Source organism: Carlito syrichta, unplaced genomic scaffold (genome assembly GCF_000164805.1).
Source record: "Carlito syrichta isolate Samal-C Ts95f unplaced genomic scaffold, Tarsius_syrichta-2.0.1 Scaffold303324, whole genome shotgun sequence".
Classification (NCBI taxonomy): domain Eukaryota; kingdom Metazoa; phylum Chordata; class Mammalia; order Primates; family Tarsiidae; genus Carlito; species Carlito syrichta.
In genome coordinates this window covers 416,304-434,906 of record NW_007247420.1, presented here as the reverse complement: position 1 = coordinate 434,906, position 18,603 = coordinate 416,304, and the positions used below count along the sequence as shown (strand labels likewise).

Genomic DNA, 18,603 nt, shown 5'->3' with positions numbered 1-18,603 from the left:
CTTCCTCAGGGACTAAACTCTTGTCAGCCAGTCTCCTTTATTCCTGTATCTCCAATCCTCCTTCTCTATCATATTTTTTCCCTTAATATATATATGCGTGTCTCTACCATCAACCATCTTAAAACAACAAGAACACAATAAACAAAACCACCCCCCTTGATCTCCAAATCCACTTCCACTTACCCCAGTGACTTCCTTATTTTTTGACAGTGATCGCACATGTTACACCTGATGGTCACTTTATATTCTTACATTAGCGAGAATTTCTTTTCGACATTCCTTTTCTTAATTTTGTTTTATTTTTAAAATTTCCTTTTGACCTTCCTTTTTCATCTGGTCTCTGGGATATCACTGTCTTCCTACTTTTCTGTTTTCCTCCTATTCCTTAAATATAATTTTCTTTCTTGCACATCTTGTTTCCTCTCTCTACACATTTGTTTTGGGCAATCTCATCCATGTTGAGGGTACCAAATGCTTATTTCCTGATGATTTTCTAAGGGATGGTGATGTCCAGACTTGTTTCTAACTCAGACCTCTCTGTTGGGCTCTGGACTTGTACATTCAGCATCTTTTAGGCATGCCCGTTGGGCTAGATACCCCTACATCCTACAGATGCTCAAACTCAAAATGTCCAGAATGAGGTTTGACTTTTGTCCAGGAATGTCAAACTCCTTTAAAAAAGGTGCCCCACCCACACAACATGAAAACCGGAAACATCGGATTCATCCTAGGAGCTTCCCTTTCACTTAATCCTCAGGATGACCTTGTTAAATATCTGTGGAATCTCTTTCTTATGTATCTTTCATATCTATTACGCTTCGCAGTTGTCTTCCTCTCTTTCCATTCATTCAGCCGCTCCCTTAACAGAGGCCCTCTTCGCTTCTTGTCTGGCTTCCAATCTTTCCTCTGGTGAATGCAAATCTGAGCATGTTATGCCCCCGATCACCATCACTTTCAGGGTCAAGTTGAGCCAGCTGCTTCCCCATGCAGAGTGTATTGAGTGCTCAACCCTAGCTGCCTTGCTGTGGCTAGTCCCGACCCTCCCTGCTATACCTGTTCCCTCTTGGCCCCTTCAGTTCAGTCCTCAACACCTTTGTTCATTTGGTGTTATCCTGAAACATTAGTTTTTCCTTCTTACTCCTGCTATTCCCTCTCTTTCGTCACCTTGCTGACTCCTACTTATCCGTCAAAATTTAATTAATGTTATTCCATTCCTTAGGAAGCACTCCTTGTCACTCCAGTCAAGTTTAAATATTCCCTTTGGTGTTCTCAGCCACTTTCTCGATGTCTGTTTGGGAGGCAGCATGCTTTAAGGTTAACAGCAATGACTCTAGGGCAGACACAAATTGTTTGGAGTCACATACCAGCTTTGCTGCTTCCTAGCTGTGTGATCTTGGCTGGGCAACTTACTCACCCCTTGCCTCAGTTTCCTCACTAGTAAAATGGAGATGTGAATGGTTGTGCCCACTTCGGAGGACGGTTAGGAGCGTAATGAGATGATTCATGTAAGATGCCTGGAACAAGGCTTACAACATGATGAGTCTGAATAAAGCGGAACTAATTTTGCTATCATCATAACCATTGATTTACTCATGTCTGCCTGCTTTCCAAAACAAGCAGAAAGATCTTTGAGGGAAAGAAATCACTCTAGATTTGACTGTGTCCAATCAGCACCTAGCACTGTACCTGGGATGTTGTGGATACTCAGTAAAGACTCACAGAATGAATGAATGCATAAGAATAGTAAATATCTGAAGTATAGAGTTAAAACCTTACTGTTAAAGCATGCTAATGAGTAAGACTGCTCTAATTTTATGTGTTTTTTAACTTGTACATAAGGTGTTAATGGCATCTCATTAACTTATTGTACACCAACTCACTGTTCTCTGAGTCAAGAATCTTCCACTCTCGACAGAAGGGCACAATGTAATTAATTAACAGAACTGTTATTCTGGAAAGCAATATGTAGCCATGAACTGTGACAAAATTCCTTTGAGACACACTCAGAGAAGCAAAATGTGAATTCCTCTCAGAAAGAGATCAGAAAGCCTAACAAGCTAAAGGGGGAAAAACAGAGAGACCGTGTGAAAAAGTTGACTTTAGACACCACCTTCCCTGAGCCCCCACTGTGCCACTGCTGTGAGCAGTTAGTTAGGTTTGCTGACTGACTCATCACACAGAGAAGTGGGCCTGAAATAATTCTCTAGCCTCTGCCCCGGGAATCCTGACAGCGAAGAATCCGACTGAAAAAAAAATGTGATCAATGAGATGGCAGCAGGCCTCAATCGTGGCCATTTTTCCCCTTCATGTTCTTCATGAAAGTGCCGTTTCTTGTTTACTTTGAAATATTTCTCAAATACAGAAATCCGCCTCTCCCTTCCGTAAGGCTCCTTTGAGCCCCAATGGAAATGCTACGTAACGATGGGCACCTGATACCTGCCGTTTGGGGTATCTTAAAAAGATATTTTCACCCTTACTAGTTATTATCAGGTACAGGGTACTTCAAGGAAAGATCAGTCTTGAATCTGCATCTGGAATGCTACATATATTTTTGCCCAAAGTAAAGTATTTGACCAAAAAAGTAAGCTATATGACAAAATGAGGCTATAACCCACCTTCTGCTACACAGTTTTCACGTTGTAGAAAGACCTGAACAACTTTAAAAACATCGCTAAGGACTTTTTATAATTAGAAATTAATGAAATTCTTTAATGCAAGGGCTGAGTAGAAATCCTTGTTCTCTCTTTGCTTGGTTTGTCTTCCTTCCTGTCCAGGTGTAGCTTTACAAAACACGAGGGTATAAAATGAAGATGACCCCCTCCCCTAACTTAGGGAGGTGAATCACCTCTTTCTCTCTAATTTACTTTCTAAATAAGCTATATTTTCTGGCTGGGTGTGGTGACTCATGCCTGTAATCCTAGCACTTTGGGAGGCAGATATGAGAGGATTACCTGAGCTTCAGAGTTCAAGACCAGTCTGAGCAACACAGAGAGACTCGTCTCTACTATAAACCAAAAAATTAGCTGGGCGTGGTGGCACATGTCTGTGGTTCCAGCTACTTGAAAGTCTGAGGTGGAAAGATCACCTGAGCCCAGCAGGTCGAGGCTGCAGTGGCTGCGAGCGTGCCGCTGCATTCCAACCTGGGTGACAGAGTGAGACTCTGACTCAAAATAAATAAATAAACAAACAAAAGCAAACAAAACACTATATTTTCTAATCTAATAAAATAAAAAAAATGAAGACGAGGGACTTTAAGTTATTTCATAGAAACTTATAGAATTGCAGTCAAATATGGAATTGTCAATTTTATTTTTCAGTCATAAAACATTTAAAAAATATGATACAAATAATGCAGAAGCCAGACAATAGTTTGATTTAACTAATTTTAACTGAGGAAAGTAAAAATCCCTTTTTAACAATTCCAACTTATAATTCAGTAAAAAGAGGGTTTAACTAATTAGTTTAATTCTAGGGCAAGAATAGCCTCAGTCTTCTTTTCAATTAGATATGGCTTAGATCAGAACTGCAATGAGCAGACACAGAACTAAATGCTTTATGAATATCTGCATTCTACCATCGTAACAACCCCATTAATTAATATTCTAATTTTTTAGATCAGGAATTCAAAGAGATTAGGCAATGTACCTGAGGATTTGGGTTTGAACCTGAGAATGCTAACTCCAAAGTCTGTGTACTTTCTGCTATATTACAGTCAACCATTAGAAAAAAAAATCCAAAAGAGATCCAGCAGAAATGGGAAATGGATTGAGATAATTCTTTGACCAGACCCAGTAACATAAGCACTCAGTTAAAGGGGATGAATTGGGGGGAGCAGGGTGGGGACTTTTGGGTATACTGAGCATAACACCAAGGTTTTGTTGAAGGTCACAGGGACACAGGTTGATCTCCTTCTCCCAGTCCATGGTCTCCCTGACTCACTTCGTTTCAGCATTTTGCATGTAACCTGGAAGTCCTATGTATTATAAATTCCTAAAGCTGAATTTACAATTAGGTCCTGAGGATAAAAGGGTCCAGTTAAGGCAAGAATTGCACTTCTCCAATGCAACGGGCCTCCTCCTCACCTTGCACAAACCAAGTCCCCAAACCACAGACTTCCTCAGGAGGGTTGGCTCCAAGGCCAGCTTGGCTCAGTTAAGCAGCACCTGTCCTGCTCTGCCTGTGCTGGTTCCTGTACGATTGGTTGAGTCCAGTGAGAAAGTGCACTGTTAGAGGGTGTGTGGGCATGGGGCACTTTAGCAACCCTGCAGCCTCAGAGTTTCCTGGAATTACAAGTACTGTGGGCTTGGTGGCCTCCTAAACTCACAGATGTTTTTCTTTATTATCTCTGTTTTCCTTCATGTTATTCCCCCACTCCCTGTTGCTCAGACCACTTTACACAATCCCCTGTCTACTTTTACCCCATCTCCTTGGAGACAACTACACAAAACAAGAAACCTTAAATACACATTTATCTCCCTCATCTTTCTTGAACATCACAGCTTGGGAGTCTCCTTAGGTGCTGCCTCCTTGAGAGCACCCCAAGGACAGGGACTGGGGTTGGAACCCAAATTCAAGTTTTTGTACCCACCTGCAGTCCTGCTCTTGGAACAAGTGAAACCACCCACCGTGTCTGAATCAAGTGGAGTTACATAATCGGGACTCAGACCAGCCTGTGATGATATAAGTGGCTACTTATGAGTTGACAAAGAACTTATACTCACATTTCAGCTCGAGCTTGATGAAATCTTTGTTTCCCATATTTTCAAGAAACACTCCCCGGGGGGTTAATGTCTTGAAGTAGAAAGAAATGTCCGCGCTGGTTTCCCCTTGGAAAGTAGAGAAGTGCAGGTAGGATGAAGGGTTTGGGAAAGAGGCAGCATTCCAGTAATTCCCTGTGGGAAGAAAAAAAAGCAGGTTAACTCACACCATAATCAACCCTTTATGAAAAAGATGTCCATTTCTTGAGTTTAGTAAACTCCATTGGCAATGACTCTTGTTTCCTCTCATTCTGTCGAACAATGTTGCACCAAGTCCACAACAAACTTATCTCTGACTTTCCAAGTTATATGTGTGTATATCTAATATTTTATTTATGTATTTGAATATTTAAAATACTGATAGATAACATATTCGATGAATTAAATATCAATATATAATGTATATAAAATATATAACAATAAAAATGTATATCATGCATATAAAACCTTTTTTTTTTTTTTTTGAGTTGGAGTCTCACTCTGTCGCCCAGACTGGAGTGCAGTGGCCACTGATAGTTAGGCCTCCTACCAAAGTGTCCTGGAGGAACCTTAGGGGATAAATGCCAACGGAGATGAAAACTGAGAGAAGCCCCCAGTGTTACTGCACGTGGGCCCTGTGGTGGGGGGGGGAGGGTTCTGTATGTGTACTGGTGGCATTGGTTTAGCTTTAGCTAGACCTAAGGATGATAAAATAAGAAAGGAGCTGTTGGTATTCTGCTCTTGCTTTTCAACACCTTTGCCTTGGAAGAATCAGTGCCCTCTCCTGTGCTAGCAGCCACTCAGATACCTGGTACAGGTGTTTCAGGAATATATCTGGGGAGCTCTGAAGCCCTGAGGAGGTGAGGGGCTGAGGACAAGGCAGAGGTGACCAGGCTGGGCTAGGGAAGCTTCTTCACCTCTTCTGCTCCAAACTCTCAGAGGTGAGTTGACACCAAAGGAGTGGCTCCCCAGTAACCATTTCCTCCTGGGGACTCCCGGTGAAGCGCCAACCAGTGGGGGGCTGGGTGATGGGATGAGCCCATCTAATGGTGCTATCAGCTCTGCACCTTGAGCTCTTGGAGAAGATGTGGCCATATCTGCTGCCCCTTCCTACTCATTGCCTGATAGAGAAGCCAGTGTTCCCAGGAGAAAAGCAGTTCACGAAATAAAACAAAATAAAAACACCAAACTGGATTACTCAGATTCCACCAAGACAGATGGACCAAGAATTTAATAGAAGATCAAGAGTTGGCCCTCAATTGCATCTCTCGGGAAGACATTTTATTGTGCACACTGCTGAGTACATTTACTATCACAGTTAAAGACTAAGATATATGGGCATGTTTTAAAGCAGTTACTAAAGCCTTTAGCTCTAATACAAAAACTAAAATGTATGCTTTAAAAGAAAACCATATTTGTAACATCTTTCCTCCAAAGAGCACAATGAATCAAATACGTGCATTCCATTCGTTTCTATTCATATACAAACTATATTTTTCCTTCCTTTTATGCAAATTATACACAGATACAATGTTAACTGAACTATTTTTAAATAAATGTAACTTTTGTGTTGGTTCTGCTATACTTAGGTCATAATTTTAAATTAAACGTATAATATTGCTATATTATGAGATACCAAAACACCCTCTTATTTAATGAATGCTATTTATTTCTGTTCTTAGAGACATCTAGAATATAGTGACATCTAAGTAAGTGTGTGGCACATCAAAAGATAAACTTAGGCATATTATAATCTTAACAAGTTTATTTGAGCATTCAGCAATCCATGAGTTGGGCAGCACCAGAATGCAAGGGGTTCAGTACTCCCCTGTGGGAGAGGGACAAGAGAGGAAACATTTATAAAGTGTTTGTGGAAGCAAGACAAAAAGAATGCTTGATTGGTTAACGTGGACAGTCTTTAATTAGAGATCAGTTGGTGGCTTCTGATTTCTGATAAGCTTAAGTTTCAATGTACTATTTACACTGAATTGAGTTTTGGCTTTCTTACATAGGAACTCAAGGTTCTGCAACCATCTCAGCCTAATGGACTCCCAATTAATTATTTTAGCAGGCAATATGTAACTGGTAAGTTAGTGCAAAAGATGTTTATAAAGATTTTAATTAAGGCAAAAGCAGTGGTGGTGGGAGTGCTGGGGGAATCCATTGTTCTTAAGGTATCCTAAAAGTCTTAGTGCTGTCTTAAGCTAGTAAACTAACAAAAACTACAAAGTCATAGCTTTTAGTAGGAGAAAAATAGACTAATTTCTTCTGAGGAAGGAGAATATTGTATGATATTGGATAGGATAATGTTGAAAAAGAAAGACTCATATCATAAATGTTGCTATTTTCTGGAGTGAGCCCTCTTCTGGCTCAACATCTGGCTTACTACACAGTGAGAGGACCTCAGGTTCATCTAAGTCAAATTAGAAGCCACAACCCTCTCACCCCTCAGAGGCCTAAAGCTGGGAGGGAAGGAAGAAGAGTCCCAGAGCCAGAATGACTCAACTCATCCTAATTGGGTGAGAACCCTTCAAGGACCCAGGAGCCTGCAGAGATGGAAGTCCCCAGCCACACTTCAGCCTTAAGCAAAGCAATTCTGTCTCTTTAGGCTGTATCCCCAGGACATGAAAGTAATTAACATTTTAAAATTTCAATCCAATCAAGCACATTATTATTTTCTGAGGTGGGGATGTAGTAACAGAAGGGCAGTTGTCTAAAATGATTCTAGAAAAAGGGAAGTTAAAAGTAAAACACGTCAGTATTTATTTGCAGTCCAGCACTAGTTATTCAGACAGAAATATCCCCAGAGAGGAGAAGGGTAGTTCCATCATTTATTATCGTTTGATGGAATATCTCTGTAGACCACAATTCCATTTATTTTAATCCTATACTCACTAAGCAACTTCAATCTAATTTGGTATCTTGAATGGACTTGTTCATACAGAAATCATGCCTTGTACAAGTGTTGCTTACAGTGTCTTGAAAATGTCTGGAGTGTCATAAGATATCTTTGGCGTTGTCCCTTGTGAGTTGTCCCAGATCTCTGGATGGATTTATTCTTATGTACACACTATATGAATACAGTAGTTACATGGGTAAAAATGATAAGTAAACATGCTTAATGGGATGTGGCTTAAAGGCTTTTAATGAATGGCGTGTAAAAAAGCCTGGATTCTCTGCTCCAGACCACGGTTAAGGCTCTCTCAGTTCTATTATGAGGACTCTGTTGCCCAGTCTCTGGCACTCTTGGTTTTAACAAAATCACATGAGTGTTTTTTGCTCTTCATGATGTAAAGGGCTTGTAGCATTATTATTGCTGGTTGCTGTTGCTCCCAACTGATCATAAACTTCATGAAAGTTGAGATGAAACCATTTCATCTCTGTAATCTTTGCCCTTAGAATACTGTAAGAGCTCACTCATAAATAATGATTAAATCAATGGATAAGTGATTAGTTGCTCCTCTCATTTATATCCATTTTCACTCCATATGCAAAGTCCTCGTGGGACATAATGTGCTTTTCAGCAACCTGAGCACTAAAGATGCTAAATAAACATAAATAAAAGTTAATGTTGCCTTGGCATCTACTGATAACTGGATACTGCTTCTGCTAGCATCCCATCATTTTCCTTACCTGTGATTTTATTTCTATTTCCTATAGACTTCATTGAACAATGCCGTGCATTTGCAAGACTGATGATATCGTAACCTTAAGGTTATGGAAAGTGCTGCCATTAGTGTGTGCAACCAAGGTCAGTGCTGTGGAAGGAAAAGGGAAAATGGATGGGAATACCAAATTGAAAACAGTATGGCAAGGACTGAACCAGAGCAGGTGGCAGGGCCAGCGCCAGCATGGTTAGGCAGAGGAAGAAAGGTTGGAAACTGAGACACAAGGTATGAAGCAGAATAGAAATAAGTGTCTGAGACAGGAAGGGCCAGCCAACAGTAATAGTGGATATAAGTGGGCCAGCAATCCAGTCCAGAGGTGGAGCAATAGTATTCAAAAGCTGTACAACATGGTTGGGATGGCACTGAAGACAAGGAGCTTTTTTTTTTTTTTTTAAATTGGTGTCTCATTGTGTTTCTCAGGCTGGAATGCAGTGGCACAATCATGGCTCACCGCAGCCTTGTCCTCCTGGCCTCAGTTTTCCAAGTAGCTGGGACTATAGGCACGAGCCACCACATTCAGCTAATTTTTTTGAGTTTTTTTTTTCCCGTAGAGAAGAGGTCTTTCTATGTTGCCTAGGCTGGTCTTGAACTCTTGGGCTCAAGCAATTCTCCTGCCTCAGCTTCCCAAAATGTTGGGATTACATAGGCATGACTCTCTGCACCTGGCAAGAAGTTTTTTTTAGAGATGGAGTCTTGCTATGTTGCCCAGGCTGGTCAGGAACTTCTGGCATCAAGAGAAGCTTTTTAATGATATGCTTGGCATGGTTAGGGTTCATCACGTGCGGCAAGAGGCACCAGGAGGTGCCTCCAGTTAGTGTAGGAGAGTGGACGGGGACAGCAAAGCAGCTGGCTGATCTTCATCATCACTTCAAACCTCAGTCAATCATCAGTAGAAAATGCAGCAACACATATTCATCCAAATTCTTTAATGGCCACTTACTTCAATCTGACCAATGACGTTTTGGCATTCTTATGTAAAAATTTCTGAGGGTGTTTTCTGATGGGCAATATTCACTTTTAACTTTTGTTTCTAACAAAGTACTACTTGCACATAGTTAGAAAAGTCTAGTGGTGCTAGAAGGGCTATAGCAAAAAGCAGTTCTCTGCCTCCCCTCCACCCCCTCCAAAACCAATTCCTTAGAGACACTCCCTTTTAACACTTTTAACTCTTTCAGTCATACACATGTATTTTTTTTTTAAAAGAGCAAAAACCTGTGTAGTTATTTATTAATTTATACCTTTCAGATATCCTCTATTGATTTTCCTGAGTATAAGATGAGGATTTAGTACTTTTATAAACCTGCTTCCCTAGTTCTTTTTTCTATATTCTCCTAAAATAGCCAAATCACAGATTGTTGGTTATATGTGGATATATTTAGATTTAATTCTGGTGTGGCAGCACACTTTTGCCTATAATTTCAGTGAATTCAGAGTCTGAGGTCAGGAATAGGAGACCAGCCTGGACAACAGAGCAAGACCCCCAACTACCCCCCCCCAAAAAAGTCTGTAGTCCCACTCAGGAGGTTGAGGAGGAGACTGCAGTAGTTGGTCAAGACTGCAGTGAATTTTGATTGAGCCACTGTACTCCAGCCCGGGCAGCAGAGAAAAATTCTGTCTCTAAAATAATAATAATAAATTAAACATAAAAATTAATTCAGAACAGTATTTATATTTTAGGGCTATGTAAGTGTTATTCAGTAGAGAGCCAAATAGCAAAATGTAATTATATTTTCTTGTTTGTATAATTTCTTGTTTTTCTAGAATCAACAATGAACTATTTTTTCATTTGCTTGGTTTTCTATATACCTGTCATGAATTCTTTCCAAATTCTCTAGCACAACAGCAAATTTTTTCTAAAATGTTCCTAACATTAAACACATCAGGTGATCTACAGCTGTATTTTTGTCTGCTGGAAGTGTCTTCTAATGTCCTCTGTCCCTCTGTTCCCACCCGGACCGGTTCTTGGGGTTGCTGCATATCGCCTGTCCTAGGACATCTCCCTACTATTAGCGCATGGACTGCCTTTTGCCACGCTGATATTATAGCCCTGAGTTTCGAGATTCCATGATACCCTCTTTCTAGGTACACACCCTCATTTTCCTGGAACACATTCTTTTTTTTTTTTTGAGCTGGAGTCTCACTCTGTCGCCTAGACTGGAGTGCAGTGGCCGCTCCCAGCCACCGCAGCCTTGACCTGCTGGGCTCCAGCGATCCTTCCTCCTCAGCCTTCCGAGTAGCCGGAACTACAGGCGCGCGCTACCACGCCCGGCTGATTTTTTGATTTACTGTAGAGATGAGGTCTCGCTGCCCAGGCGGGTCTCGAACCTGCGGGCTCAGGCAATCCACTCACATCAGCCTCCCAAAGGCGCGGGATTACAGGCTGATACACCGAGCCCGGCTCTGGAACACATTCTTATATAGCCACTTGAGAAAACAGATATTTGAGGTCCACATCCTAAATTCTTGTTTTTCTGATGAGTCATTTTTCTACTTTCACACTTTATTGAGAAAATTCAGAAAGAATATTGTTAAGTTATGAGGGCTGCTATTGAGAAAGCTACTACTTTCCTATGCCTTGCACGTGACCTATATTTTTTCTCTCTGGAAACTTTTGGGATTTTTTCTGTAATTCCCTTAATTGAAATTTCATGTGATTGCCTTGCTGTAGATTTCCCCCCATATCAGATTTGATACTTTTATAATTTCTCTGATCCCTCCTTCTCAACACCTATTTATTTTAGATTTATTCTATTTTTCTTGCTAATTTTATTCTTAATTTTGATCTTTTTTTCTTCGCATTCTACTTCCTTGGACATTTCCTCAGCTTTATTTTCAACACTGTCATATGTTTTAATTTCAGCTGTTATATTTTTAATTTCCAAGTATTGTTTCTTGTTTTCTGGTAGTCCCTTTTTTATAGTACCCTATTCTAGTTTTTGTGGATGTAATATCTTAATATTTCATCTTATCTCTCTGAGACTATTAATGTAATTTTCAAAAGCTTTCTTCTGCTTTCTGCATTGTCTCAGTTTCTTCTGAGATCTACCCACCTTCTCCCCAGGATGGTGATTTTGGGGCCCCTTCTTCTCTGAAGTCTCTGTCATTACCTTCAATGGTTGAAGAGTCTTGCCTATACCTTCCTACTGAACAGTGACTTACTAGAAAGTTGACTGCAATCTGCGAGGTGTGTGTGTGTCTGGGTTGGTGGTGGATTTGATGATTATTTGGCTTCACTACAACATGAAACATTCCCTGTCTCACTGAAAGGCCCCCAAATGTCAGTATCTGAGACTTTTTTTGGTCACAGAGAATTCAACTTTTTGAGAGAATTCTCTTATTTCCTCAAGAGGAACATATATCTGATGGTCAGCTCTCTGGGAGCTGAGAGGAAGAGGTTAAGGAAGAGGTCAACCCTATGATGTAGATTTCTGCATCCTTACTCCATTTTTATTAAGGAGTTTCACCCCTATTTCTTTAGTGCCTGGTGTCTGGGGTCTCCTGCTTGGGTAGAATAGGACAGTCACTGGAAAGGTCAGAGAAGGGAAGGTGGGATCAGACTGATCCTCACATAGAACTTCCACCACTTTTCCAGCTCTGAGTCTTCACCCAGCCCTTTGCTGACCCGTTTCTGGACCTCTTGGGGTTCTTCAGTCTGTGTCTCATCTGCTTGTGTATAGTCTGGACTTACACATTTTCCTTTACTGTCAGTAATGAAACAACCAAACTTGTGATGTGCTGAAGTACCCTCATGGAGAATGAAGAGAAGGAGGTTACAGTCCACATGTGAGCCAAGTAAGCACCCTGGATGCCTTGGTGGGGTGGAAGTTTGAGGACAGGAGTTGAGGAGGTGGTGAGGGTGGAGCAATGACAGGAAGTGAGTTCCCAGGGAGGCTCAGCCTGCCTGTCCCTTGTGATGCGCCGCGCACTGTTTTCATGGGCAGGCTGTGGACTCAGACCAGCACATTCCCATGTTGGCTCTACCCCCATCACCCACTGGGTGACACTGGGCAGATTACTTGGCCCCCCGCCAATCACAATGTCACCATTTGTACAATGGAATAACAGTGTATAGGGTGTGGTGAAAATCACAGGAGATGATACATAAAATGTTCTTAGCAGAGTGCTGGGCACAAAACAAATGTTCAGTAAATGTTAGTAATTACTACTAAACTGATGGCTCCTGGTTTCCCTGATAATCACCCTATGCAAGGGCTTGGCCAAGGAGTGGGTAGGGATGGAAGAGAAGCTTCTTTTCCTTCACCATGTGAGCAGTGAGACAACAAACCCAGGCTTTCCTGAGCCCGTTATCAATAGAATCAATGTTTTAAAATTGTAGATTGATAATTTATAATTGTGGAAATGTATGGGCTACAAAGTGATGTCATGATTTATGAACCAAGTGGGTATAATTAAATCAACGCACTTAACATATCCATCACCTCACATATTTAGTAATTTTTTTGTGAGAACATTTAAAATTTATTCCATTAGTAGTCTTGAAATGTACACTACTCTGTTAACTGTATGTGCTATGCTGTGTGAAAGGGTAGAGGACCAAGGTGGAATGACTTTGGTCAGCAGTTTATTTTGACCCACCTTCTGATCATTGACAGGGTCCTGGAGGTGGTTACTAATAATTGTCTTGCAACCTCCCAAGCATTCTTTATACTAACTTCTCTTTTATCCAAAGTATTTGTCTTCCTGCCATAAAGGGCCAAGCTGACCTAAAATCTATTGTGATCAGCCCTTTGTGACCTATGTGACACAGACCACCACCCCATCACCATGGCAACAGTTCCTGTGCTTATCTGTCCCCTTCATGAGGATGTAAAACAGACCACCACTCCCTCACCATGGTGACCTGCCCCGCCAAAGGGAACCTTTGAAAGCGTTCAACCTCAAGTACTCGCTGCCCTGTTTCCTTCAGATGTCTGGCCCCTTTTCTCCCTTAAGAAGTGAATTCACTCTTTTCTCTGATCTACTTTCTAAATAAGCTATTTTGCCTAATCTAATTTCTGTGCAATTCTTACCCCTGGCACCTGCTCAGCCGACTGGCTCACTGACCTAACACTGTGCAATGGAACTAAAAAAAAAAAAAAAAAATTCCCCCCATCTAACTGAGATTTTGATCCTTTTGATCACCATCTTCCCCTTCCCTTCACCTCCCAGCCTCTGAAACCATCACCCTCCCCTCTGCTTCCAAATTGATTGCTTTATATTCCACACATAAGTGAGAGCATGCAGTATTGTCTTTCTGTGCCTGGGTTACTTCACTGAGCATAATGAGCTCAATTCCATCCAGGGAAGCAGAACACACCTAGACTGAGAGCTAAACTCACGATCATAACTTCCACTGTAGCTGACTCCTCTCCACCTCTCATCCATGTCTGCTTTTTCATCCTCGTCAGCTGTTTCATTCCTCTGCTCCCCACTCACTGGCTTCCAGGACTGTGTGCTCCCTGTTTGTTGATCTTCTCACTGATATTTTGTTTGTCTGTTGTTTGTAATTCCATGCAGGATGTAACAATGGGAGTTAATGTGGGTGCTGGCCATGTGTTATGTGGTTTTGAGAGTAGTCATTAAATAAAAATGTGACAGAACGAGGAGTGACTGAACAACTCAGAAGGTCGTTGCTCAAACAATAGAAATAATTTTATCTGAACAAAGATTTACCAGAGATAACCAGAGAGGAGACTGGTGGCCAGAGATTTGTGATGAGAAGTTGAGATCCTGTCTGGTGTGGGTCCCCTGCCCCCCTGTGGTCTCTCCCCGCCCCAACCCCAGAGAGGAGAGAGGGAATTGGAAAATGGGAAGAGGTAGAGACAGGAGGAATTTGCATTTGGCTTACTTGGAGAGGATTGTGTAGGGACATTCCAGGCTGAAGTTTAGTGGGGAGTGTGGTTGCTGGGGTGACTCTGGGAGCCAATGGTCATGCTCATCCTCTCCTGGATTCAGTAAATTTCTCAGGTCACCACATGGCCACATGGCCTGGTATTGGGCTGCACTGAGAGTCATAGCTTCTGCTTTAAAAGGCAAACACTTTCTGATATAAGTAGCAGCTCTGAAGAGACTACTCTGAAAGTTATTAGTGATCCAGAGATTAGAGGTTTGAGAATTCTTTGAGCTACACAATGGGCTTTCTATTGTTACCACTGGCTGGGCCCTGTGGACAACAGAAACCAAATGGTTTCATCTTCATCTTCGTGCAGATTTGAGTCTATTTATCAAGATTTACTTAAGGGTAAAAAAAATTACTTCCTTAATGAAAACTTTTTTGTACATTCAGATTAGGTAAGAGGAGCTTAGTTCATCCCTAGGCCTCTAAGATGATGGGCTGTGGGTTAAGATGCTGCCCTTGCACTTGAGTCTGCTACTCTCTGGGCAGCTTTTCATTCTTTCCAGCAAACCTTTACCACTACTGCAACCCGAAAGGATAATACTACCTGTGGAAGGAATCAGCAAGATAAGTATTTCACCTTGTGTCTCTTTGTGACTTGATTTCTTCAACACAGAATGAGGATGGAGTCCCACAGAGAAAAAAACCATGATGGTGAAACGCTGAAGGTCATGATGCTGAGGGTGCTTTCTGCACTGGAATGAGCTAACCTATGAGAATCTGGGGGATGAAACTGGCTGCTGTTGCTGCTGGTGTTTTTTTCCCTTCTTCCCTCTCCTCCTTCTCCTCCTCTTCTTTTTCCTCTTCCTCTTCTTCTTCCTCCCCCCTCCCCTCCTCTTCTTCCTTTTCTTCCTCTTCTTCCTCTCCTTCTTCTCCCCTCCCCCTTTCTCCTTCTTCTCCTCCTCCTCTTGCTTTTTCTTCTTCTTGAAGAAAATGATATTTATTGAGGAATAGGGCACTGCAATGGGAATACATGTACCATAGTAAACTATGTGAGTATTTAGCAAAGCAAAATAATGCAAAGGTTTTTAAATGAAAAATGAAAATATAACTGTTTTGAGATAATTATCCTTTGCTACAAAGATCAATTACAAGAGTGATATCAGTCCAAGGCTGAACAGGCAATTGCTGGGCAGAAGTCCTCAGAAGTATTTTTTTTGTGTGTAAAGTTGTGATGGCTTTTGTGTAGTGTTGTGGGTTTTGCAGAGTCTTTTAAAAATTACTTTAGATTTTAGAATTTTGGGGTACATGTGAGGATTTGCTACATGATTAAATTGCATGTAGAGAGGTTTGGGTTTCTAGTGAGCTCTCTCCCTGCTGTAGCGGACATGGCACCCAGTGAGTGGTTGTGTGCCCAGTGACTTGTTCTTAAATCAGTCACATCACGCATCAAAACCATTAATGATGCATTTAGGTACAAATGGTACTTGCCAGGTCATTTTATTTTATCTTAAATGCTTGAAACAGTTGTGTGTACCTGTGTGTTTGGAGGGTAGGGAGAAAGTCTAAGTTTTCTTTTCTTTTCTCTTTTTTTAGATTAGAAAATATACTTTTGAGGGAGAAAGAGGAGATTCACCTCCCCAAGGTAGGGGAGGGGGCCAAAGCTTAAGAAACATGGCCTGACCATAGCTCAAAGAGCACATGGCCGCGCCATAGCTTAGCAAGGCAATGGCTGCAATGGCCTGGCAATGGCTGCAATGGCCTGGCAATGGCTGCAATGGCCAGCAATGGCCTAAGTTTTTTTTTTTTTTAATAAAATTCTTCAGACTCTCCACATTGGGTCCCTAAATTTTCTCAAACTTTTCTTATTGGGGTCTTATTTATGCCTGAGTAATCCTAGGTATAGCAGGGTTCAAAGTTAATAACAAAGATTTTGATTTAGCAAAAATAAAACTATGTAACATTTCTTGCATCTAGAGGTTGAGAATATTTATATCCACTTTATGCAGGTTGATATGAAAAATATTTACCAAGGAGTGTTACACTAAAATGGCATGGGAGGGGGCTCTGGCCATTGTCTACTTTTAAAAAATTTTTTGAGTTGGAGTCTCACTCTTGTCACCCAGACTAGAGTGCAGTTGCATGCTCAAGGTCACAGCAGCCTCTACCTGCTGGGCTCAGACGATCCTTCCACCTCAGACTTCCACGTAGCTGGAATTACAGATACACGCCACCATGCCTGGCTAGCATGCCTACTTTTGAAATGCTCCTGTATCCCAGGATAAATACTTTCTGCTCTTCTTTCTTTTTTTCCGAGTGATTTCACCCATTTCATGATTTCAGGTACTAACCATAAGTTAATTATTCTTAAATTTAGGTATATGGTCAGATCTCTACTATGAGTCAAGGTAAAGTTGTACAGCAAGAAATGCCTATTTTAAACTTAAACTCATGGTGTGGTGGGGCCTTTTAGAAAATGCTTCAAAATACATATCACAATTAAAATGTTTGTTAATGCAAAATGTCGTGCTCAGTACCTGCAGCCAAAACCACAAACTTGTGCTATTGTTACAAAAATTACAAAACCTTACACCATGAAAAACCCCTTCACCCCAAAACCAATGTAAATCCTATATAAGCTGAGACCTGACTGCAATTGGGGCCCAGCCTTTGTGACTGGAGCCTGCTGGGCCGAACACCAGCATTCCAGGAATAAATGCAACTTTCTGCTTAACAACCTTGGTGTCATGGTGTCTCTGATTTGTTTTCCCACAACATTTCTTGGTGCATTGACTGGGAAAATGGAGAGTTCAGAGATGGTGTTTTCTACCTCCCTTATCACTGGGATATGACCCCTGGGGCGACAGGAGAGGCCACCTCATCTGGCGCCAACAGAACAGTTGATCTGTAGGGGAGAAGCCCTCCCGGCATCCCGGGGCAAGGATCCCAAAAGCACAATGGAACCCAGTGAGGCACAGAAACCAGTGTAAGGAGTAACCCCTATGGAAAGGGTAGGAACTGGGGTTACATGGAATAGACCTGTTCTTAAGAGACAGAAGGGGAGCCTAATCACCTCCCAGAGTCTGCTAGTAGTCTCAAAACTGAAGGAAAGGGCTAGAAGCAGTGGAAGGAAACACTGTCCTGAGATGAAACCGTAGACTCCAAGGAACTGGGTGGAGGGTTGGAGTTGTTGTGTGATTGTGTGTGAATGAGATGGACAGCGGAAGGGTTCTGACCTAACCAAAGGGCCGAAGTCATTATTGAGTCCTAGTCTAAGCTGGTGACAATCACATACAGCTAAAGGTGGCCCCAGCCCTGTAGTAGGGCTGGTCTGGGTTGGGTGTTTATACCAACCTGCCAATTGTTAGGAGGTGTCTGAAATATCTCTGTGGGAAGTACGGCTGGAGACAGACAAAGAAATTGTTCCCCTTATCCCCTTTTCCTCTTCCTGTGTGTGACTGGTGCCTTTTAGGGAGAGGAAGATGGGTGAAACACTAAAAACACCCGCCTTGATGTATGTCGAAAAATTTTTGGCAAGTCTCTCAGGAGACTATGATGCGAAACTGACTCAGAGAAAGCTCCGAATATTCTGTGAAAGAAATTGGTCTTTTTTGGGGTGAAATGGCTCACAGAAGGGTCATTAGATAAAAGAATAATTGTTAAAGTATTTAGAATTATCATAGGAAAACCAGGTCCTGGACACCCTGATCAGTTCCCATACATTGACTATTGGCGAGATGCAGTCCTTGCTAGCCCATCTTGGCTAAAAGCTTGCTGAAAAAAAAAAATCACAAAATTCTGATGGCACTTAAGTTGGCTCCTTCCAAGTGCTTGCCTGAGCCAAACAAGCCTGTTCTGGCTAACAAAACAGAAGAGGATGCACCAGCTCCTCACCCACTTATAAAAGGCTGAACACAAGGTCTTGAAGAAAAAGGTTCAAATCTGCCAAGAAAAGGTTAGGTATCTCAGCTTCCACCTATCTCAAGGGTAATGCCGGCTTGGCCCAGAAAAAGAACAAACCATCTGCTCAATCCCGGTTCCATCCTCCTGACGTCAAGTCCGGGAATTTCTCGGAGCCGCAAGATTCTACAAAATATGGATACCTAACATCTCTATTTTAGCAAAACCCCTTTATGAAGCCACAAAGGGGGGAGAACGGGAGCCCCTGCTTTAGAAACAAGCCCAACAAAGGGCCTTTGAAGAAGTTAAGCAGGCTCTCATCAACATGCCTGGTATAAAGCTCCCAGATATAAACAAGCCTTTCTTTTCATATGTGAATGAGTGCTCCAGCATAGCAGTGGGGGCCCTAACTCAGATGTTAGGATCATGGCACAGACCCACAGCATACTTGTCAAAGCAACTG

The 18,603-nt window shown here is 41.8% G+C and overlaps 1 protein-coding gene across 1 annotated transcript in view; it reads right to left on the bottom strand.

The window, feature by feature from the left end:
• LOC103260743 (contactin associated protein like 2) overlaps window positions 1-18,603 on the bottom strand; it is a 528,300-nt gene that overhangs the window by 290,882 nt on the left and 218,815 nt on the right. The window contains exon 3 of the mRNA XM_008058392.2: window positions 4,722-4,892. Within this exon, the coding sequence (XP_008056583.2) occupies window positions 4,722-4,892 (171 nt within the window). The remainder of the gene's footprint in view (window positions 1-4,721; window positions 4,893-18,603) is intronic.